This window comes from Protomyctophum bolini (assembly GCF_963924005.1).
Source record: "Protomyctophum bolini genome assembly, chromosome: 21".
Classification (NCBI taxonomy): domain Eukaryota; kingdom Metazoa; phylum Chordata; class Actinopteri; order Myctophiformes; family Myctophidae; genus Protomyctophum; species Protomyctophum bolini.
In genome coordinates, this window is record NC_137882.1 from 5,626,243 (window position 1) to 5,649,881 (window position 23,639).

Genomic DNA, 23,639 nt, shown 5'->3' on the forward strand with positions numbered 1-23,639 from the left:
TCAAACCACGGCTCCCCCGGGGGTCCTGGAGGTGAGTTCCAGGGGGTCCCCGGGCAAAATGGGGCTAGCATCACAATCAGTAGAACCACTTTGACCCATTTTGGGCGGGAACCCCTTTTGGTGTTTTAAGCATTATGTTAGATGTTGAAAAATAGCAGATCTACAAGCTCTGCTTGAAAAATAGTGAAAATGTGGCGCAAATCTTTGAATATATATTCTTTCAGAGCGCAGAACGTTTTTAACTCAAATCTTTGCTTCTGGGGGGGGGGGGGGGGTCCATGGAATAACATATTATCCAATTACAAATCATTTTTGGGGGTCTAAACAGATCTACATTTTTGAGAACGACTGACATAGAAACATGGGTTTTTCGACCCTAGGGGGGGTCTGGCGGTTGCCAGAACCAGTGATCCTCACATGGGTATAAATGCGCGGGTCCAAATGTGGTTCCATGCGTGTGTGTGAAACACTCTCTAAGTGAAACGAACAGTCAGCTTTTGACTGCGTGGATATAGTGGCGTTCTTGTGTATAATCCACCGGTACACTATTGCCCCGGTTTATTACATCGACCCCCCCCCCCCCCCCCTCGTTTGATCTCTCGCTGACACCCTCTCTCTCTCTCTCTCTCTCTCCTTCTCTGTGTCTGTCGCTGCCAAACATGTAAGCTATACACAGGGTTACGCCTTTGAATTTCTTTTACTGTGTACCTTGTGAAAGAATACCGTTGTTCACTGAAATATTATGTGGAATGGGCAAAAGGGGGCCATCCAAAAAAAAAAACTTCTTTGTGGGCGCCGCAGCCGGCTGTACCAAAAAACCGAGCCCTCGTCGCTGCTAGCTTTAGCTTCCTGGTGGAAATTTACCATGTGTGCATCAAAGCCAAAAGGTATAAAACACAGTGGCCGGCCCGGGCAACAAATACGGTGTGTTTTAACCCATTCTGACCTGAGATCAGATTCATACGAGGTTTCCACTGGACAACACACTGGTCTGATTAACCTATTCTGACCTGAGATCAGATTCTAAAAATGTCAGTCGTTCTTCGATTTTTCAAAAAATAGCAGACCTACAAGCTCGTAGCGCGCCACTCGGTGGCGCGCTATGAGCTTGTAGATCTGCTATTTTTCAATAGCTAAAGCACGACATGATGCTAACACCAAAACGGGTTCCCGTTCAGAATGGGTTAAGAGTGGAACATTTGAAATAGGTGCACAGGGGGTGAATATTGCTTTTGACAGGTTTAAAACACAGTTGCTGGTCTCAGATGTAAAAAAAAAAGGGAAGAAAATACATAAAAAAGGGGGGTAAAAAGTGAAAAGCTGTGCTTGTGTTTCTACCCCAGTGGTTCTCAAAGTGGGGTCCAGGGAACCCTCAGGGGTCCTTGGTGGAGGTTCCAACTTGTACACTCTCAGAGTTTCCGCTATGTGAAATTAAATAATCACACCCGTGTGAAGTGAGGGGCGCTAATAGTCTAACTCATGTTGATTAGTTGGTAAAACAAACGGTGCCAACACAAACATTAATCGCCCATTAACGATAAAGAGACAATATGACGTAATGAGGCACATGATGACGTAAATGTCCCCTTCATTGTCAATGGCGTTGAACTAAAACAAACATTGGACTAAAGACACACATTAAACCTGCCCCTCAGAAAGGTTGAGAACCACTGTTCTACATGGAAACAAAGGACTGGATCACACAATGGAGGACAGAGAGAAGGAATGGTAGAGAGACAGGCAGATGAGAGAGAGAGAGAGGGAGAGAGAGAGAGAGAGAGAGAGAGAGAGAGAGAGAGAGAGAGAGAGAGAGAGAGAGAGAGAGAGAGAGAGAGAGAGAGAGAGAGAGAGAGAGAGAGAGAGAGAGAGAGACAGGCAGATGAGAGAGAGAGAGAGGGAGAGAGAGAGAGAGAGAGAGAGAGAGAGAGAGAGAGAGAGAGAGAGAGAGAGACAGGCAGATGAGAGAGAGAGAGAGGGAGAGAGAGAGAGAGAGAGAGAGAGAGGGAGAGAGAGAGAGAGAGGCCATGTTAAAATGCACAGTAATGATTTATCTAAGCATGCTTTTCTTGCTGCACCCTGAACTTCAGCGAAACTTTGATCCGTGTATAATTAAAACCAAACGCACACCGTGCGCACAACTCTCTCCTTTTCTCTCCGGCATGGGAAGCTCCCTCTCTGCCCTGTGTGTGTGTGTGTGTGTGTGTGTGTGTGTGTGTGTGTGCACGTGCGTGTGGACTTCACATGTGTTTCTCAGTGCCTGGCCCCCATCTGGTTTGGGAGTACCATGTATAAACAGGACACTTTGGGGAGCGCAGATTAATGTTAAAACACACACACACACACACACACACACACACACACACACACAGATGGATGTATGGACTAATGCTACGGCGGAATGCTATTCCAAACGTGTTAGAGCGCCCCCCCGCCCCCACACCCCCCCCCCCCCCCCTCCACGGCTCTCCTTCGAGGTCAAGCAAAGCAAAAACAAGTTAAGCGCTCATTTTCTCTGCCGGCAGCATTAACATAAAGATGACTAAATAATGGACCCCGACTTCTCCACTCCCCGTCTTATGGTTTAAATTACAGGCTCGACCCCCCCCCCCCCCCCCACACCCCCCACCCACCCCCCTCTCCCCATACACCCCTGCAAACCTCATACCCACACCAGCCCCCACTCAGAGAAAAACGATTAATCTTTTTCTTTCTTTCTTTTTTTTTTTTTCTTTCTTTCTCGTGTCTTTTTTTTTTTTTTTTTTTTTTTTGTCTTTCTGAATGTTTTACAGTTCTGTTTCACTTATTAGCTGCTGGCAGGACGGAGACTCTTAAATGAAAGCCAAATTGCTTTGGTCATGAGAAAGGAAATGAAAGCTCACTCCGGGGAGAAAGCCGTGTGTGTGTAGCGTGTGTGTGTGTGTGTAGCGAGCGTGTGTCTGTGTGTGTAGTGTGTATGTGTGTATAGTGTGTATGTGTGTGGAGGCCTTTTCACTAGCGAGATCCTCCCAAGGTAGGGTTTCATAAGCCGGCTGCATGCCTGCTTGGGATGTCCCTCCAGTGGACAGTGCACGTGCACTTGTGTGTGTGTGTGTGTGTGTGTGTGTGTGTGTGTGTGTGTGTGTGTGTGTGTGTGTGTGTGTGTGTGTGTGTTGCAGATATAAGCACAGCAGCCTAATAGGAACAGTATGCTCATTTTGGGGAGATTAGGGGGAGTGGACGGGACTGTGTCGGCAGACGTGATCTGGGATACGAACAGGAGAGACAGACAGACAGACAGACAGACAGACAGACAGACAGACAGACAGACAGACAGACAGAGGGTTGACAGTATGAAGTGGGTTATAGGTGATGATGGGAATAGTGGGGGCTAGACGACAGGGTTCCGACTTCAAACAAAAGCCGTCCCGCCAGCACTGAATCCATATACCTTCAGCAAACATCAACCAAAGTTCGACAAGAGCTCAAACAAACCAAACAGAAACTATAATTAAGTCAGCTCACAGATTCATACTTAAATTTGCGGGCCAGTTGAATAGCCAATCTACGACCACGTGTTTTGACCCCATATTCGCCTTGTGCAACACAGACAGCACTCAAGAATAAATCAGGTCTAACCCTCTCGCTAAACTGACAAAAGGTAGGCCTACAGCAGGGTGTACTCATAGCTAGTCCTACATAAACTGGGACTCCCTTATTTGCGGAGGCTGGGAGTAGATGGGCGCTGATGGGACACTGGTTTGCACCGCCGGCTACTACTACGGTAGTAGGGTGCGGTTACGGGAAAACGTTGCTTCAGCGTTGGGCCTGGGGTGTATACTGCGTTCAGTGTTAGTGTGTGCGTGCGTAACGTGTCACTGACCTTGAGCGGAGGAGGCCGGACAGTCCTTGACGTGGAACAGCTCGTGGAGGCTGAGGCCGTCGTCGTCTCCTCCTCCCAGGCCCTGCTGGTGGAGCTGCAGCTTCCGCAGGCCCTCGTTCTGCTGGTGGCGGGCGGAGCGCGCGTGCTGCACCAGGTTCAGACGGGCCTTGGTGGAGTAGTCGCACAGCGCGCAGTAGTACACGCACGCCTCCGGACTGCACGCGCCCTCCTGCTTCTGGAGGTACTGTGGTGGTGGTGGACGGACCGGGGAGGAGAGAGAGAGAGGAAGAGGTTTTTTTTAGAGGAGGAGTTCATTTTTTTAAGCGGGTTACGCTAATTTACAATTAAATAATCGATAATTTCAGTAGCAAGACTTGCAACCAGGCCTGCAGTAGACACTAGTCCTGCAGTAGACACTAGGCCTGCAGTAGACACTAGGCCTGCAGTAGACACTAGTCCTGCAGTAGACACTAGGCCTGCAGTAGACACTAGGCCTGCAGTAGACACTAGGCCTGCAGTAGACACTAGGCCTGCAGTAGACACTAGGCCTGCAGTAGACACTAGGCCTGCAGTAGACACTAGGCCTGCAGTAGACACTAGGCCTGCAATAGGCACTAGTCCTGCAGTAGACACTAGGCCTGCAGTAGACACTAGTCTGATATTATTTTAAAAAAAAAAGAAATACGAGGAAATGTTACAGGGAGAAACGGTATGCAACTCAATCAACTTACGACCATCCGACAGGTGTTTACATGTAATGCACGGCAAGACTACGGTGATTAGTATTCTTGCCATCACCTGGGTGGTGATGTCGTGTAACTTTCCCCGACATTAAGCTGCGTTCTGTGTTCAACGAAAGCTTGCCATCCTCAGCAGCGGATGTTAAACTGTTTGGATTGGCATTGGACAATCGCTTTTTGGGGTGGGGTTTAGCGAAGGGCAAATGTAGGCATTTAGCGGACACTCGTGTCCAGAGTGACTTGGCATAAAGCAAGCATCGAATGCAGAGAGACGGTGCTGTAGTGGCTCAGTAAACTAGGATCACAGGTCACTCTACACAGCAGCACACCGTCAACAATAATCTGTAGAGTGAAATTGGACACCAGGCAAACAATGAACCTAGCATCTGTCTGAAAAACATTCTGTCTATAAAGGTAAATCAAATGGTCGGACTGAATTTAAATACGTGCATTTCTTTTGTCGGTGCGTTTGATAATATCACCATAAACAATGGATGACGACCACGTTAACGATGGCGTCCCTGCGTTGGGGCACATCTTTCAAAGTATGCAATGGCTTAAGGTGTTGAGACATTTTTTGTTTTTGCTTTTCAAAAGAAACCCTTCTCAATTCTCATATAGCCTTTCACCATCTAAATGAACGCAGGACAACTCCACACATGTGTATCTCTATATGTATTATTAATACATTTGTTCTGCCAATTAGTATGTCCTTCAGAGTCAATGTCTAGACAAGTCTAGTCTTGTCTTAATGAAGAGATAGTTAATAAAAACATGTCCTTGCAACGAGCAAAATCTAATATACTAAAATATCAAATGACTTACATAAAAAAAAATAACAATATAACTGCAAAATGTGTGGATTATGGCTACAGAATGCCACATTTTGAACTGTGTTAAAGGCAAACACATAATAGACGATGTTTTCATTAAAATACATAAGACTTTCCTTTGTGTTGTTAATTCTTTTCAATTCACAGCACTTCCTGTTATTTCCAACAGGCAAGCATTCACACACACACACACACACACACACACACACACACACACACACACACACACACACACACACACACACACACACACACACACACACACACACACACAGAGGGAGAGAAAGCCAAAGGAGGGTGGTGTGCAGTGTTTTTTCTTTCTTTTTTTTGTCTTTAGCGTGCAAGTTGTGCGGCTTTGCATTCACGGCAGCGAGCTGCAGGGGGTCCACATTCAACGGGCTGTCAGTTGCGAGCCTTAATTTCCAGTTACCTCTTTTTAAATGGCATTGCAGCCATGCAAAGCCTACCCCCTACCTCTAAGCCACGCCCGCAGCAAGTGTGCACACACACACACACACACACACACACACACACACACACACACACGCACCTTTGTATCATTATACTTGTGAGGACACAAACATTTTAGGTATGATGCAGTGTGATGCATTGTGAGCGTGTAGATCGGCGTGCTACATTGCCGCACAACTATGTATAGAATAAGCAAAACTCTAACCCCAACCGCTATAGCATTAACTCTAAATTCATAATTGTAAGCCCATTGAAGCCTCTAAAAATCCTTTTAACCGCATAAATCTTCAGGAAAACAAGTCCCAACATCTATTTCTCAAATTCTACTATACTTGAGGGGACATTTGACACACACACACACACACACACACACACACACACACACACACACACACACACACACAACCAGTCAAGCCGAGCATATCAAGTGTGGCTCTGTTGTTGCTCCTGGGCTAATGAACAATGCACAGAAACAAAAGGAACAGACCACGCTCTCATTATCTGATCTATGGAGGGACAGACAGACAGACAGACAGACAGACAGACAGACAGACAGACAGACAGAGAGAGAGAGAGAGACAGAGGAGATCATATGCCCGTGCTCATCTCAAAGTAAAAAAAAATACTTTTATTATTTAATTACTCAACGAACCGAAAAGGACCACGAAATGTTAGTGCGCCGCTGGCTTATTTTGCGGTGAGAGAAAAAGCGAGAGAGAGAGAAAGAAAGAAAGAAAGAAAGAAAGAAAGAAAGAAAGAAGAAGAGAGAGAGAGAAAAAAGTGTGGGGGGTAAAGGGGGGGGGGGGGGGGGTAGAGTAGGCCAGCTAGCTGCAGGTGTGCGAGACCAAAAGATCCCAGAGATACACCCCCCAACCCCCCCCCCCCCCCCCCCACCCACCTCGCCTTTGACAAACAGGGATTAGCAACATAGCTACAGCCCACCGACCAACACGTCTTTTCTCCCTCTACTCTGTCGCTTCTCTTTCCGTCTTTTTTCGTTCTTTTGTAGAGAGGGGGAGGTGGGGGGGGGGGGGGGGGGGGGGTGGACCTTACGAAGTCCTCTTTCTTTTTTTTTTCCCTTCTTTTTTTCTCACGAGACGGCGGGACGTCCCCCTCCTCACAGTGAGCGGCCCTTTCAGTGGTCTTAAGTTTTAATTAAGTCGGACTTGTCACAAGAAAGCTCCCCCAAGTCCCCAGCTCTGGGCCATTAATTACAGCTATCTTTGTTTCTCCGTGAAAGGAGGCCTCCCTCCTTCGCTCTCCCTTCTTGCTTTCTTCCCCTCCTCCTCCTCCTCCTCCTCCCCTCCTTTGCAGATGAACAACCCAGTTGCCAGGATAGGGGGGAAAAACCCCTCCTTCCCTTAACAAACCACACATACACACATGCACGCGCACGAGCACACGCACACGCACGCACGCACGCAGACCTCAATGTCTCAGGAACAACCCTAACATATCAATGACACCTTGAACCTTGACATTTTTCTATTGGTTCAAATAATCCCACATATATTTGTCATCTTAACAGTATACCTGACTTTTAATGATGAGCAAGAAACGCAATTCATTGTTCATTAAATTTGCACCTCTGCAATTCAGCAGCGCCTTCATCCTCCAGCACATAATCAGTGACGTCACGCCCTATAGTACGTGTGAATAGGATGAGAGAGAATCAGTAGGACACGCGAGTGTTGTGAAATGTATATGCGTTTGTTGTCCGTTTATGTAATGTTTGTTTGTCTGTTTATGTCGGATTCATTTCAGACATAATTATAACCACTTAAAACCTCAACACTTAGTAGACTTGAGCATTGGCTCTGTATACTTGGTAGTTGGTATGCACTTTTTTCGCCTCTACAAGAAACCCCTTCACTGAAAATGACTCAAAGTCCAATCAACATAAGCTCACAACAATGCATTCGGAGCTATATTGTATTTTTCAGCAAATGTTCCCTTCCCTCCAGAATAGGGACGCTATATAGGGTTCAGGTGAATAATATAGAAGAAAAAGGAAGAGATAAAATAATAAATAATAACAATCACACATTTAACCACATAAAAGAAAATCGGAAACTTGAACAAAGAGCTTATTGACCTTGTGTGTGTGATGTGCGCCATCTGTCGCTATATGGATCCCCACTATAATATTCTTGTGTCTGAAGACTATGATTCACCCAGTCAAGAGTCTCTTTATTCCCCTCTTTAAAGTGAGTGAAAATTGAAAAGGAGGCCCTATAAGTGAATGCTAAAACTAATAAGACAAACCTCTTCCGCACGCAGACAACCTTCAAATGCGACATTAGCCCGCCCGTCACTGTCTCCAAATGCTCGTTGGCAGCGCGACAAAAGCCACCCGTTCTCTCTCTCTCTCTCTCTCTCTCTCTCTCTCTCTCAAGGTGAACATGCTCATTTTCTCATGATAAGAGAAGTGAATCATACACCTTGTCAGAACAAGCAGTTATTGAAATCCGACTCAATAGCTCTCTGGTGCAGTCTGTCTGTCCAGCAGAATCATCCAATTAGGAATGTGGTGGGCTATAGCAACACACAATAATATACCACAAAGGGAGGGAAGGAAAAAAACCAAAACATGCAGGGCTCACATTCAGCACAACCAAACTCCAAGTTCCACTATATGAAAAAATGAAAAATAAAAACTGTAAGCAGCAGCGGCAGGCTTATTTATAAAAAGAAATGCTCCACGCCCTTACACTGTATATCCGAGCCTCGCTTCTTCTTTTTTTTCTCTTCCTTTTTAAGATACAAGACTTTGGCTGAGAGGAGAGAGGGGGGAGGCTGAATGATATGCTTGGGGTTAAACGGAGCTGCCAGATAGGTTTAGGTCTAATATTAATTCTCTACCCCATCAGCACATTCCGGGAGGTTTGTTTAAGACCAAAACTAGAGGGGCCGGCGCTTTGACTGTCGCTCTCTGGCACTCTGCAGGGCCCGAAATATGCAGGCGGGCCAGGGCTGGAGATCACAAGCCAGAGCATCCATGATTTATGGACCTTTAAAGGAGCACTTTGACTCCTGCCAGGCGTGGGCTGTGTAATGCATATTCAAACACACAAATGCACTGTTTCCTTCCCGCTCATGGGTTGGCATGCAGTGCACAGAGTGTGTGAGGGTGTGCGCGTGCGTGTCTGTGTGTGTGTGTGTGTGTGTGTGTGTGTGAGAGATAGAGAAAGAGAGAGAGAGACTGAGAAATGTGTATGTAAATTTATGTCTGTGTACATACAATTCTATATGGATTCGTCTGTGTGCGTGTGCGCGCGCGTGCGTGCGTGCGTGTGTGTGCCATCCTTGTCAATATGGCATCTCTCCAGAGTGCCTGGTGGTTAATTGTTGGGGATTAGTGTTTTGGCAAACAACCAAACAAGCTGGAGCTCCCTGTGGGCCAATCAAAATGAGCTAAACAGCCCTCCCTCGGGCGGACCTAAATATGGTAGCAAGGTGTGTACCAGTATGGTTAGGTACACACCAAGTGAGTGCACGCGCACACACACACACACACACACACACACACACACACACACACACACGCACAACGCATGCATGCCCGCGCACGCACACACACGGGGGAATGTAAATTACGACACACGGGACTTCCTGTTTACCTGTCAGAGACACAACATTATGAGCCCTGCCAGTAACACACACACGCACACACACACAGTCACACACACACACACACACACACACACACACACACACACACACACACACACACACACACACACACACGCACACAGGGGAACTTCCCTTACCTGTCAAACTCAGTCTCCTTCATTTTACTGTGTGTGTGCGTGCGTCAGTAAGGACTGCATTCATTATACAGACTCGGATGTTTACAAAACACCTTTCACACACACACACACACACACACACACACACACACAGCCCTCTCCTCCACCCATCCCTCGCTCCCCGGCTTCATTTGTCATCGCCACGTGCACACACACACAGACAAACACACACACACACACACACACACACACACACACACACACACACACACACACACACACGCACACACACACACACACACACACACACACACACACACAGACAAACACACACACACACACACACACGTTCATTTGTTTGTTCTGTGGTGACAAAGCTGCCTCATTAACCCAGTCCTTAATAAGGTAAAGCCTTAGACAGCTTCTCACTGCTGTCTGTCGGGGCAGAAAACCATGGATCTCCACGTTTCATATTTCTTTGCTTTTTTTCTTCCGACGCAATACAGCGAGAGTGTCACACAAAAGTAGTGAAAATAGCAGATCTACAAGCTCACCGTGCGTCGCATCGGCCATTTTCAATATTTTTTTATGTGTTTTTATTTAAAAAAAAAGAAAAATTGGACATACAAGGTTTCCATCGACGCCTTCTTTCATCTCCCTGTGTGTGTGTGTGTGTGTGTGTGTGTGTGTGTGTGTGTGTGTAACTGTAATTTGAACTGTACATGCTTTTTTTTGCTGTGTGTTTGATGTCTTTACTGTACATGTGTGTAAATATGTCTGTCACTTCAGCTGTACGTGTGTGTGTGTGTGTGTGTGTGTGCGCGGGCGCATGTGTGAGTGCGTGCGTGCCTGTGTGAGCATTCATTGCTACTGTGAGGAAAAGAAAAACATATTTCGACACCAGCGACGTTGCGAGGCTAGCGATTTACACCTCAAAAACCAAAAGGACAAATTAGGGGCATTCCGTGCAAAACATGCACCCTTTCCTGTCATTAAGAGTTGCTACCAGGCGGCTAATGAACACGTAGCCCAAATGAGAGCTCTGCAGCACCACAGCTATGCCCCTAATAACAGCTGTGTGCGTCCCCCCCGTTAAAGAGTTTGCGTGTAATGTACGAGTAAACGCATTCCACGTCAATGTGTGTAGCGTCTCCTCGCAATGGAGTTTCAACATCTTCCTCGTTCTCTTTTCATCCATTTATTTTCTCCCCTTTTTTTTTTTTTTTTTGCTGTCGAGGAGAAATCTTGTTTCTCCATGCTTCAAATCCCCTCCCCACCCCCCTCCCCCCATATCATCATCATATTTGAAATGTTTTATTTTTTTAAATAATAATTTTAAAAAAGCAACAGTTTTTGGACAATGGACATACAAAGTTTATACACCGACAGCAAAGGTTTAGTTTCTGGGCTAATGCGGGCTTGTTGCTGGGTATACCTTCACTTTCTGGAACGCCACCAAGCTTCCGGTGCTATCCCATGGGCGTGCACGCATGCGCGCGCACACACACACACACACACGCACGCACACGCACACGCACACGCACACGCACACACACACACACACACCCACCCTCCCGCGGGCCTTCAGGGAGAAAGAAGAAGACAAAAACAGCCCCGGCATTGGGCCCGGGCGAAACAACAAAAGCGTGTTTTGTTCCTTGAAAGTATTTTAAACACATACCAGCGCTTTGCCTGGAAGGCTGCCAAGTGTAGAATTCCATCAGAGCTACCACCTCCCTAACACATGTTCCTGCTAAACCGCCGCTCTGCCCCCGAGACATAAGATGTAAAGGCTGGATCTGCACCCATGGATGCATCCGTCCGTCCTGCTGGCACACTCCCTCACACTGCTGTAAAAAAGAGATGCTCTCTCTGAAACCGGCTATGTGTGTTATATGAGCCACCGCACCCGCACAGGTATGAAGAACAAACAAACATACACAAAGAAAGAAATATAAATAAAACAACAGCTAGCTAGCTTCCTATCGTTGCCGTCGGGTATAGCAACCTTTTTATATCTTATGTTTCAACTTTTGTAAATGTACCACTTAAACCTAAGACTTGGTACATTTACCACTTGAAACCCTCTAGACTTAGTAAACCTGGGCCGAGTTGTCTCTGTACATGGACTCCTGTATGCACCAAATCACTTTGCCAAACATAGCTGATACGTTGTGAGCTTGTAGATCTGCTATTTTACTGGCTATACTTTTCCCTCCAGAATATAGATACTGGGGTTAATGAGTGGTTAATGGCCTCACGTTGTAGATTGGATGTTCTTTTGGTACATTTTTGAAAGCGACAGTGAAGGCGTCCGTGGGGCTTTTAGAAATATTGAACCCATGAACTTTAAATAATAACTACAGTGGGGTCCATTGTAACACACACAGGTAATCAGTCTTCCTGAAAAGTTACGGTTTTGTACATATTAAGGTTTCTGCACGACAGCGACGATAATATGCTGGAGTCCTACGCTCACGCGGCAAAAAACGCACAAACACCTCAAAACGCACCCCCTCTCTCTCCCCCCCAAGGCCGTGCTGTGGTTTGATTTAAAGACACCAGAGATGTGAAACGTAAGAAACAAAACAAACTAAAGAAAATCAACCCTCCCTCCCTCCCTCCCCTCACATTGTCCTCCTTTCCCTTTCTTTTCCGACCTAATCACTCGCTCTCGCAAATCAAAAAGGAACATATTTCTGGAGCATTTTCTTGAGTTTGTGCCTCTCGCGTTTCCCTCCTGGCTGTTACATGTGATTACAGCTCTGGGGTTGTGTGCTGTGCTGTGCTGTGCTGTGCTGTGCTGTGCTGTGCTGTGCTGTGCGTAGAGGAGAGCCGAGCGCCTGTGGGCTAGCTTAGCTTAGGTCACCCAATAATAATAAGCATCCATCGCATAATGGCAGCCAAGGCAAATAAATGAATTATCACAATGAGTCTTTCATACTATGTCTCTGCTGCTCCTCCTCCTCTCTCCCCCACTCTCTCTCTCTCTGCATCTCTATCTCTCTCTCTCTCTCTCTCTGTGTTCCTGCTCATTGGCAATGTGTGGTTGTCAGCAGAAAAACGGTAAAATGGTAATTTGACTGAGCCGAGCGAGGGCCTGGAAAATAATACAACGGAATTATTGCTTTATGGATATCACTCTGTGAACGATTGTGTTGAGCTTATATGTCCTTCCACTTTTTGGGAGAATTCACATGTCCACACTCCACACACAAGCACGCAGCCACGCACGCACACACATGTAAGTATGACGCAAGTGTGTCTGACACTGTGGGGCAAAGGTCAATTTGAAGTTCATGGGCTTGCTGACCTCACTGGCCTGTGTTGCCACACACACACACACACACACACACACACACACACACACACACACACACACACACACTAACGACTGACTGTAAAAAACAACCCTGGTAAATGCATTCAACATGACTCATTCGTTCTGTCTCTCTGCATCTCATTGTTGAATACGTATACAGTATATGTTGGTATCGGGTGTTGTATAATAGTATCACTGAATACAATACACTGTGTTGTTGTACAGGACAGTATCCACCATCACAAAATATATTAACCCATTTTAACCTGAGATTCTAAAAATGTCTTCTATACATCCTGACAGTTTTCTCAAATTTCTTTCAAAAAATACGAGCTTGTAGATCTGCTATTTTTCAATAGCTAAAGCATAAGATACATTTTAAAGAACAGACGTACACATCAGAACACAAGCTTACACAAGCTTTGTCAGGCACAAACCCTTGTATTATATCCACATTTCAACGCTTTTTTCCGTGAATGAATGCCTAAATAGGCTACTTCGTCATACTGTACTACCGTGTCACACAAAAGTATAGCGTACACATGTAGCACGCGTAGAGTTGTCAGCTTGTAGATCGGCTATTTTCCAAAGATTTGTAAAGTGAAAGTGGATTAAGCGCGTCTGTGGGTTTTTACGCATATCGAACCAATGAAAAGCAACAAGAGCTCGTGTGACTAAATAGCAACTACACTGTATCCATTAGAGGAGTTATTTTCACTCAAAAGTGATGGTTTTGGACATACAAGGTTTCCAACCTGACAGACGGTTATGTTTTTAGCTTTTCATGTGTGTTTATTTGTGTGTATATACAGTCACATGTATGTGTGTGTGTGTGTGGAGCATCTTGAAAGCCACGAAAACGAAACGAAAATCAGTATTTACATTAGCATTGCATTTAGCCCATACGGCTCCATGAGCCACTTACTCCCTATTATCCGCGGTGACCCCGGCCCATTAGGGTCTGAAAGCCCCACCGCTTGTCTCCATCGCTGCAAGGTGAGGCTGACCAGAACACCCCCACCTACCCCCCTCCCCTCCTCTCGAAAACCAGCGATTCTCAACATGCTGTGGGATGTGAGCAGTCACCAAATAATATATATATATTTTTTTTAATTATGTGAAAAATATAAATGCATGGCATGTTGTTTCTGACCAGTTAACACGGCAGTCGTTAAGTGCTCAGATTGGTGGGACGTCCGCGAACGATTTAGTGATTTTCAAGTGGGCCCTGCATGCCTGACCCAGAAATAGGTTGGGAACCCATTTCCTTGCCTAAAACCATCTCGGTGATGAGATTATCTCTTTCTCTTCAAAAAGACAATACTCATTTTGTGTCATATATATGTCAGTAATTAGCATTGACGCAGTTTAAAAATGTTATAAACTGGTGTTTTGGGGCCGTAAAAAGCTTAATTTATGCTCCGTCGCATGTCTAAAAGAACAGATCTACAGGCTTGTGAATAGCTGACAGTTCTTCTAGCCTAGCGACACCAGCGTTCTAGTTCGAGTGTAACTGCGGCATCTAAGACATCCACGCTAACCTGAATATTGTCATTGAACTCCACCTGAAAGGAAAGACGAGAGAAACCGCTTTCCTGCGAAGAGTAATGATTTTTTTCCCCCCCTTCTTCTGAATCTTGCCATGTTAAAAATGGAAACGTACTCTTTCTATAGAGAAGAAACATAACAAGGAAATAAGGATAGATATATGAGAGGGGTTTTTTTTGTTTTTTTTTTGGCTTTGAAAAAAAAGACAAAGAAAGATTGAGAGCCGGGGACTAAGACAGAGTAGGGAGAACAAAAGAACAGAAGAGAGAGAGAGAGAGAGAGAGAGAGAGAGAGAGAGAGAGAGAGAGAGAAGAGAGAGAAGAATCTTGAAGAGCATAGTTGGGGCTCAAATCACTAATTACACATTCCTGGGCCTGTGAAGGGGAGTATTGTTTCCCGGTTAGCTCCTGCTCTGTCGCATGGTTTCACTTAGCACAAAACAAAAGGTACAAGGAACAAAACACACAGAGTCTAATACCACTGGGCCTGCTAATGACAGAAATGGGAGAAATTATCCAACCCCGAGGTGGATCCTCGTGAGAAAATGGCTGGTGATTATACCGGGACAAAGGAGAGCTCATTTTGAAAAACCCATCTCAAAATGGCAGACCTGTGAGGCTTTCTCGTTTCCACCACTTTTTAAAAGAACGACCTTTATCGAACAAACGTGTGCCCGGCCGTCAGAGAGGGCTATTTTTTTACTGTGACGTCATCTCATAATAACCTCCTAAAAAAAAAAAAAGGAAATCTATAAATATTTGTATTCATTCACAAGAATGTCGCACTTCTTCTTCCCCGTCTGGAAAACCTGTCTCTTCTACTTATGCGTTCAGTCAATAGGAGGAAAAGGCCTTTACAGCTGAGAGCCACACACACACCGCTGCTTGAGGTTTTCCTGCGTCTCTTCTTGAGTGTGTGTGTGCGTGTGTGTGTGTGTGCGTGTGTGTGTGTGTGTGTGTGTCTGGGCACGCGTGCTTGCGTGTGTGCATTTCAGAGAGCTATCTCTCTGCCAGGAGAGAGTGGCAGTGCACACACACACACACACACACACACACACACACACACACACACACACACAATGAGTGGAGCTCTTCAGCGCGGCTCTTTTGCATATTGCGAACAGGAAATCAAACACGGCACGTTTGACCTACAAGGTGGCACACTTGATCTCATCCTCCGTTCCACGCAGAAGAAGAGGCCATTGATTCATTTCAAGTTCCGCCGTTTTCTCTCACAGCTCGTCACCGGCTGCTCGTTACCACCGGCGTTAACCCATTCTGAACGGGAACCCATTTTGGTGTTGGCATCATGTTATGCTTTAAGCTATTGAAAAATAGCAGATCTACAAGCTCATAGCGCGCCACCGAGTGTCGCGCTACGAGCTTGTAGGTCTGCTATTTTTGAAAAAATCGAAGAACGACTGACATTTTTTAGAATCTGATCTCAGGTCAGAATGGGGTTCATCAGACCAGTGTGTGTCCAGTGGAAACCTCGTATGAATCTGATCTCAGGTCAGAATGGGTATAAACAACTGAAACCCGAGTCCTATACTTGTAATATCTGATCCACAAACTTGTAGATTGACTATAAGTGGTGTGTGTGTGACGCCTATGAATACGTACACATCGAAGCAGAAGTATAAGATCAGCGTTTAATTAAGCCTCTAAAACTAATCCCTATATCACGAACGTGCAATGAACTAAAAACACCCCGGACACACCGTGGAACCCTCGTCAAACGGACTCTTGCGAGTGGCTCTAGTTAAGCGAAGGAACCTACCATTTTTCCAGTTGGCGGGGGAGGGGGAGGGGTGCGGGGGTAAGCCGATAGCGGGTGACGGTGTTAGGATCCCCTGGCCGGTAGCGTTTGTCCAGGCCTCTGCCCGACTAAAGGAAGGATATTGTTTTCCCCTGAAAAAGCCTCAGCCACAGTCCACATACCAGCGTCCACTCAACATACCAATGGGCTCTTTGAAGATTACTCAAATGTTTGCCTTTGTTCCCCCCTCCCCCCCCCCCCCCCCTCCCTCCCCTTCTCCTCCCTGCACATCCCCTATACGCCCAAATCCTCACCCACACTCCTGCCACGCCAGTGTTGCCAGATTTTGTGACAGAAACAAGCAACCATGAGGCCTCACTTGGCAACACAGGAAGAGAGAGAAGAACGGGGGAACAGGGTTAGAGGGAAGAAAGAGAGAGAGACATAGAAGGAGGGAGGGAGGAAAAAAAAGAATCACAGACTTTCAGAAAGCAGTGGGGAAGTGATCCACCGCCAACCCCCCCAATGCCATTCAAATCCAAAATGGCCACCTCCATAAGGAAGGGATGAGTGGCTGCTGCACCAATCGCCCCACTGAACAGTGTCTGAACATAAATCATTGCAGAGAGGAGGGAGGCATTAATGTGTTGCATCACCATTACATTACGTTGGGCGAGGCAGATAAACACAATCTCCCATCTGGATGACTTTACAGCATGTAAAAAAAAAAAAAAAAGAGCAGATTGCATTCCTTTTTCCCGTAAGGCAAACTGAACAATTAAGACTCCAAACATTCCAAAGGGATAATTTAACTTAAATGTGTTGAAAACTCAAGAACCAACCCCTAGCACCCCTCCTCAACAGTCAACACACACACATCACACACACACGCACACGCTCAGGCGTGCGCCAAAGTTATAGTCAAGTTGCGTGCCGCGGCATCGCGCGCCGGAAACCGTGCTGCCGTGACCTGGTATAGATCTGCTGTTTATTCCAGTGTTTTTGCACCGGCACGCAACTCACGTATAGCAAATCACCCTTTTTAATCCCAAACAAGTAAAGTGGGCCTTCTATCAGGTCTATTTCAAAGCGGTTAGGGATTACCTCGGCTAGTAACTAAGCTGCTTGAACTCAGAGGAGGTCAGAGCTATTGTGCCACCACCACTACGAGGCTGCAAGGCCACAACGGGAGAACACAGACCCAACAGGACAGACCCTACGGGGCAGGTCAGTTCCTCTGCTGCTATACATACGTCTGTCTGTCTGTCCCTCTCTCTTTACAATCCCTCCTCATCATCATCATCCATCCCCTCAATCGTTGACTGGTTGAACCGGACAAATACGTTGGTACTCGGTTTGTCACTTTATCTCATGTACAAAGGGCTGACACTCTTTCGGGCCCTTAATGTCGTCTTAATCTCAAGTACATACTATACGTACTGCTATGTGGACCTACTGAACACAGTCGGTCTACAAGCTCTGTGTTGTTGTGAGCTTGTAGATCGTCAGTGTTCGGCAGTATAGAGTGAGGCTTTCCTCTCTCTCTCTCTCTCTCTCTCTCTCCCTCACACACACATGTAATCAAATATCTCCCACTACTTATCTATTCACTGTGCACCTAATGGTTAAAATCAATTATAGCTGGAATGCTTGCATACCCGACCACATGCCGATAATGACACAGACAGACAGAGAGAGAGAGAGAGAGAGAGAGAGAGAGAGACACAGCGAGAGAGAGAGAGAGATCTGGGACCGTTCCAAGGGAGGGACAATTACCTTCAATCGATTGATTATTGATCGGGAAGGGTGTTGAGGAGTATTTCAGTTCAACTTTGTCCATATCAATATCCTGATGGCTTCATGAGGGCAATGCCAAGAATAGCAGCTCTGTTTAAAGCGCCCTGCCATATATTATCAATCCCTTTCACCTCAAATCATATCTCACGTTATCTGTCCTCGAAAAGAAAATGTTTTACATTTTTATATTACATAAACAGATGTGGTATATGACTTTTCTTTGCACAAATTAATCATGCAATTAGATTTTCATGCTAATAAATTCACCCAGGTTTGTGTGGTTGGGGACGAGCAGGGGGTGTTGGGGGGGGGGGGGGGGTATTCAGATGAGACGGAGTCACAAAATAAAATAAAAAAGCAGACAAACTCCCGCTGGCTGCCTTTGTTCCCTATAGTGCTGCATCCCTGTGACGTTTCCCTCCAAACACACACACACACGCACACACACACACACACACACACACACACACACACACACACACACACACACACACACACACACACACACACACACACACACACACACACACACACACAATCACACACACACACACACACACACACAATCCCCCACACCTCCCTCGCTATCATTCTCATACCTGTCAGCTCCGATCTGCTTCACAGTCTCCTGCACACAGACAAACGGACTCGGCCCGCATGGCCTCCGACTCAGCCCGGCCCAAATGACCCACGCAGGATTGGGGGGAGGGGGGGGCACACATTGGGGGAGGGGGGGGCTATAAGGAGGATCACATGTGGCTATTAATATCAGGAGGAAACCGTCCCTGTCCACACAGTCACACACACACACACACACACACACACACACACAGCCCACCCTGCACATGAGAAAAGCAGTGCAGTATATTGTTGTTACTGTCGGGTATAGAAACCGAGGTTGTATCTCCTCCATATTTCAACTTTCACCTTTTGTGTTTTAATTATTTTTTGTAAATTAATGTCCTACTTCTTCATACAAGAGGGTTGCACAAAAGTAGTGAGACCAACTAGCCCAGTATACAAGCTTTATACAAAGCATTGAGTAAAAAAAATCTTACCACTACAGTATAGTGGAATAATGAAACTGGGGTTGAGGGGTCGCTCTAGCACGCACGCACGCACACACACACACACACACACACACACACACACACACACCACACACACACAACACACACACACACACACACACACACACACACACACACACACACACACACACACGACACACACACACACACACCACACACACACACACACACACACACACACACACACACAACACACACACACACACACACACACACACACACACACACACACACACACACACACACACACACCATCTGGTTAAGGCACTCTTAACGAGAATAGGGGAAATTCATATTAATGTCTATGAGGATTATGATTATTAGGGAGAAGAGGAGGGAGGGGTGCTGTCCATTCACACACTCACACACACACACACACACACACACACACACACAACGTTTTTATGCTTAAGTTTAATGACTCGCCCCTCCCCCACCTGGGACCTCTGAAAGATGTCCATTGTAATCGTCACGCAGGTGAAAGAGGACACCATTTGAATAATCTAATAACTAGAGTCTACTAGCCTCACTGCATGGGACAGAGACACACAGAGAGAGAGAGAGCTCATTGTTATTAGCTTGTTTTCATTATTAGTATTGCTTGTTATTCACTTGCTTTGGCAACGTAAAACATATTTTATCATGCCAATAAAGCCTCGTTTTTTAATTGAATTGAGAGAGAGAGAGAGAGAGAGAGAGAGAGAGAGAGAGAGAGAGAGAGAGAGAGAAGGAAAAGACAATGACAAACAGAGCTAGACAGCCAGGGAGACGGAGAGAAAGACAGAACAAATAAAAAGACGGAAAGAGAGAGAGAGAGAGAGAGAGTTATCCTAAGTTGCACTGTGGCTGGGAAAGCTCTGTTTGCATGTTTCTTAATTATCTTTTAATTGCACATACTTTTCCTGAGTTTTGATTGTTTTATTTCACACTTGCTTTGGCAATGTAAACAGTGTTTTTTTCCCCCCCTTTCCTTCCAATAAAGTGAGACGGAGAATGCAGTGAACTCACTGACACACTGATTTGTCCAGCTCCCATTAGCAGACCGGTAAATCTCCATCTACCGTACACGTACGTAACTATGTACCATCTTTCTGAGCGCTAATAGCATCTGTGAATGCTCTCTCATGTTTGCTCTCTCTGATAAGATTTATCTTCTTCCTGCTTCTTTCTTTCTTTTCAGATATGGAATATGTAAAAAAATATGTAAAATGAAGATAATCATGTAAAACCATAACTGAAATGAAATAAATAAATATGAAATGAAATGACACTCTCTCTCTAGTTCGTTGAATTAGTCTCCGACTGTGAGACAAGGACAGAGAAATCTGTGAGTACTGCCAGCAACACCTATAAATATATATATATATATATATATATATATATATATATATAGTGTGTGTGAGTGCGTGCGTGCGTCATAAATGGCGCCATGCATTTGAAATGGAGCCCGTCTCTCTCTTCTAAATTCTAAGGGCCAGCACAATGGCTTTTTATGCAAATCTGACGGAGTCAATCTCCTGTCCATTTCCCCATCACACGGGTCCAAATGACAGTCCAATAATTAGGGCTGCATATATAGAGGCCATTTGATTTTCAAATGAGAGCGGGCAGGGGCTGACCCAAGCTAATAGCAGAGGCACGGTGCTAGACTTAATATCGCACGCGCACACGCACACACACACACACACACACACACACACACACACACGAGAGATGATGGGCACGGCAATCTTAAGTCGGGGAAGGGAGGAAGAGAGAGAGAGAGACAGGCAGACAGACAGACGGACAGCCAGAGACAGACAGACAGACAGACAGACAGACAGACAGACAGACAGACAGACAGACAGACAGACAGACAGACAGACAGAGGGACAGACAGAGACAGACAGACAGACAGACAGACAGACAGACAGACAGACAGACAGACAGACAGACAGACAGACAGACAGACAGACAGAGATGAGAGAGAGATACGGGAATCTTTATAAAAGAGATGGAGGAAAACAAGAAAGAGCCTGTTTATTCTTTTCAGGAATAGAAATTCTGGACTGCTTCTTCTCCTCCTCAGACCCCCCCCTCCTTCCTCCCATCATTCTCTCATTTAATTCACCCTCCCCTCTTTTCCAAGCACAGCCGTGGTGTTTCCAAGAGGATCATGGGTAATGAGATGGCCTATCTGTAGCACCCTTGGGGAGGGATAGAAAGAGAAGGAGTGGGAGGGAGGGAGAAGACTGCAGGACAGACTGAGGGACACAGACAGGAAGAGAGGGAGGGAGGGAGAAAACTGCAGGACAGACTGAGGGACACAGACAGGAAGAGAGGGAGAAGACTGCAGGACAGACATAGGGACACAGACAGGGAGGGAGGGAGAAGACTGCAGGACAGACTGAGGGACACAGACAGGAAGAGAGGGAGGGAGGGAGAAGACTGCAGGACAGACTGAGGGACACAGACAGGAAGAGAGGGAGGGAGGGAGAAAACTGCAGGACAGACTGAGGGACACAGACAGGAAGAGAGGGAGGGAGGGAGAAGACTGCAGGACAGACATAGGGACACAGACAGGAAGAGAGGGAGGGAGGGAGAAGACTGCAGGACAGACTGAGGGACACAGACAGGAAGAGAGGGAGGGAGGGAGAAGACTGCAGGACAGACATAGGGACACAGACAGGAAGAGGGAAAATTGAGACAGAAAATATGGAGAGAGAGAAAGAGAGAGAGAGAGAGAGAGAGAGAGAGAGAGAGAGAGCGAGAGCTAGAGATGTTTCTCTCAGACACGTGAGATGGACACCAGACATACATCCACCTGATCAGTGATGGAAAACTGGACAGGGAGAGAAAGAAAGTGAACATCTGATGAACAGGTGCGGTGGTGCGCGCGCACGTGTGCATGCGCGCTTGTATGTGTGTGTGTGTGTGGTCCTTGAACATGCCACACTGACCATGAACATTCTCTATTCTTAATGACCCAGTGGATCGCTCTGCACCGATCTCTGCGCACGCGCGCGCCCACACACACACACACACACACACACACACACACACACACCACACACACAGTGTGTAACCCCCGCCATAGTGCTCCAGCACTTGTAAAAAAGGTACTGAAAGATTTACTCCCTTTCTCTTCGTGTGCATTTAGGCCAATGTTTGTTATTCAAAATCATAACTGCTGCCATACATCACCGTCTTCAACGCTAAGCCAAACATTAGCCAGTGGGCCGGCTATGGCCACGCCACGCTACATCAACCTTTAATAGACAGCTGGCCTCATCGACTATAGCTAGCATGGAGATACACGTTGCACCGAACGTCAGAAAATGTCAATGTTCCTGCATGAAATTGAGAAAAGCGGGTTGGTTGTTAGTAATTAAACATAACACAGTAATACATATGTAGTTACTGTAGTGCAGAAACCTAGCAGGCCTACAGCATATCTCCGTGCTTCAAACTTTTTATGTTTTTTTTTAAGTGGTAAAGTGGGCAAAGGAAAAGTGCCTGGCTGCCCACCACCACCACCACCACAGAGTCTGTGGGTTAGAATCCACCGCCATCGATCCGTAACGAACACAATTGACCCGTGTTCAGAGGGAGGGTGATAATTGTCACTGCACTGTAATCATATACTGTATACGGGCCGGGGCGGCACCTGTGAGCGGAAGGAGTGGGTCGAAGGTTCTACGTCCCCACATGGAAATGTGTGTGGGGAGGAATGAATTGGCACAACCGACTGCTGCAGTATAAATCTGGGGGCGAAAAGGGGGGGTAAAAAGAAAAAACGTGTCTGTGGGTTTTTATGAATACCGAACCGAATCCAATGAAAAAGTATTAAAAAGAGCTTTTACTAAATCATAACTATATACATGCACTAGTTCTGGATAGTTCGTGAAATATAGGTTCTACGTGTGGGCGACAATATGAAGTTACAGTTACAGTCAAATGTATTTTCATAAAGCTTCTTCTGCAGGATGGAGGTTATTTGCACTGAACGGTTGAGTTGATGCCACTGAGGTAGAGAGCTGCCCACTGCGTTCTTCTCAAAACAATCTACATACACTATATGGAGAGAGAAAATGTACAAAATATTCACACTAACGCACACGCACGCAAATGCACGAGCACACACACACACGCACGCACAGGGATGGGACGATAATGGTCATTAGGTTTATCGTTAAAAAAACACTCAGTAGTAAATCACACAGTAGAGTTTTCAATGTATTGAGAAATCGTCCATCTGGGTCATAGTTGGCACTGTAGGTTACTTGGACCACTTGCAAGTGGTTAACAAAGGTTTTAAGCCTATTTAGATAATAATGATAATATAATATCGGTATAACAGAAATTATTTTGGCTACAATAATCGTGAGATGAAACTTTCTTATTATCCCATCACGCACGCACGCACACACACACACACACACACAACCAAGCAGACCATCACAAATCGTTCTCAACCAACCCAGCAGTGAGA

At 46.0% G+C, this 23,639-nt stretch overlaps 1 protein-coding gene across 2 annotated transcripts in view; it reads right to left on the minus strand.

Moving 5' to 3' along the window:
- The window catches only part of zfhx4 (zinc finger homeobox 4), a 133,303-nt gene that overhangs the window by 58,271 nt on the left and 51,393 nt on the right, over positions 1-23,639 (minus strand). For both annotated transcript variants that reach the window (XM_080793507.1, XM_080793508.1), the window contains exon 7: positions 3,860-4,103. In XM_080793507.1, coding sequence (XP_080649633.1) covers positions 3,860-4,103 — 244 coding nt within the window. The remainder of the gene's footprint in view (positions 1-3,859; positions 4,104-23,639) is intronic.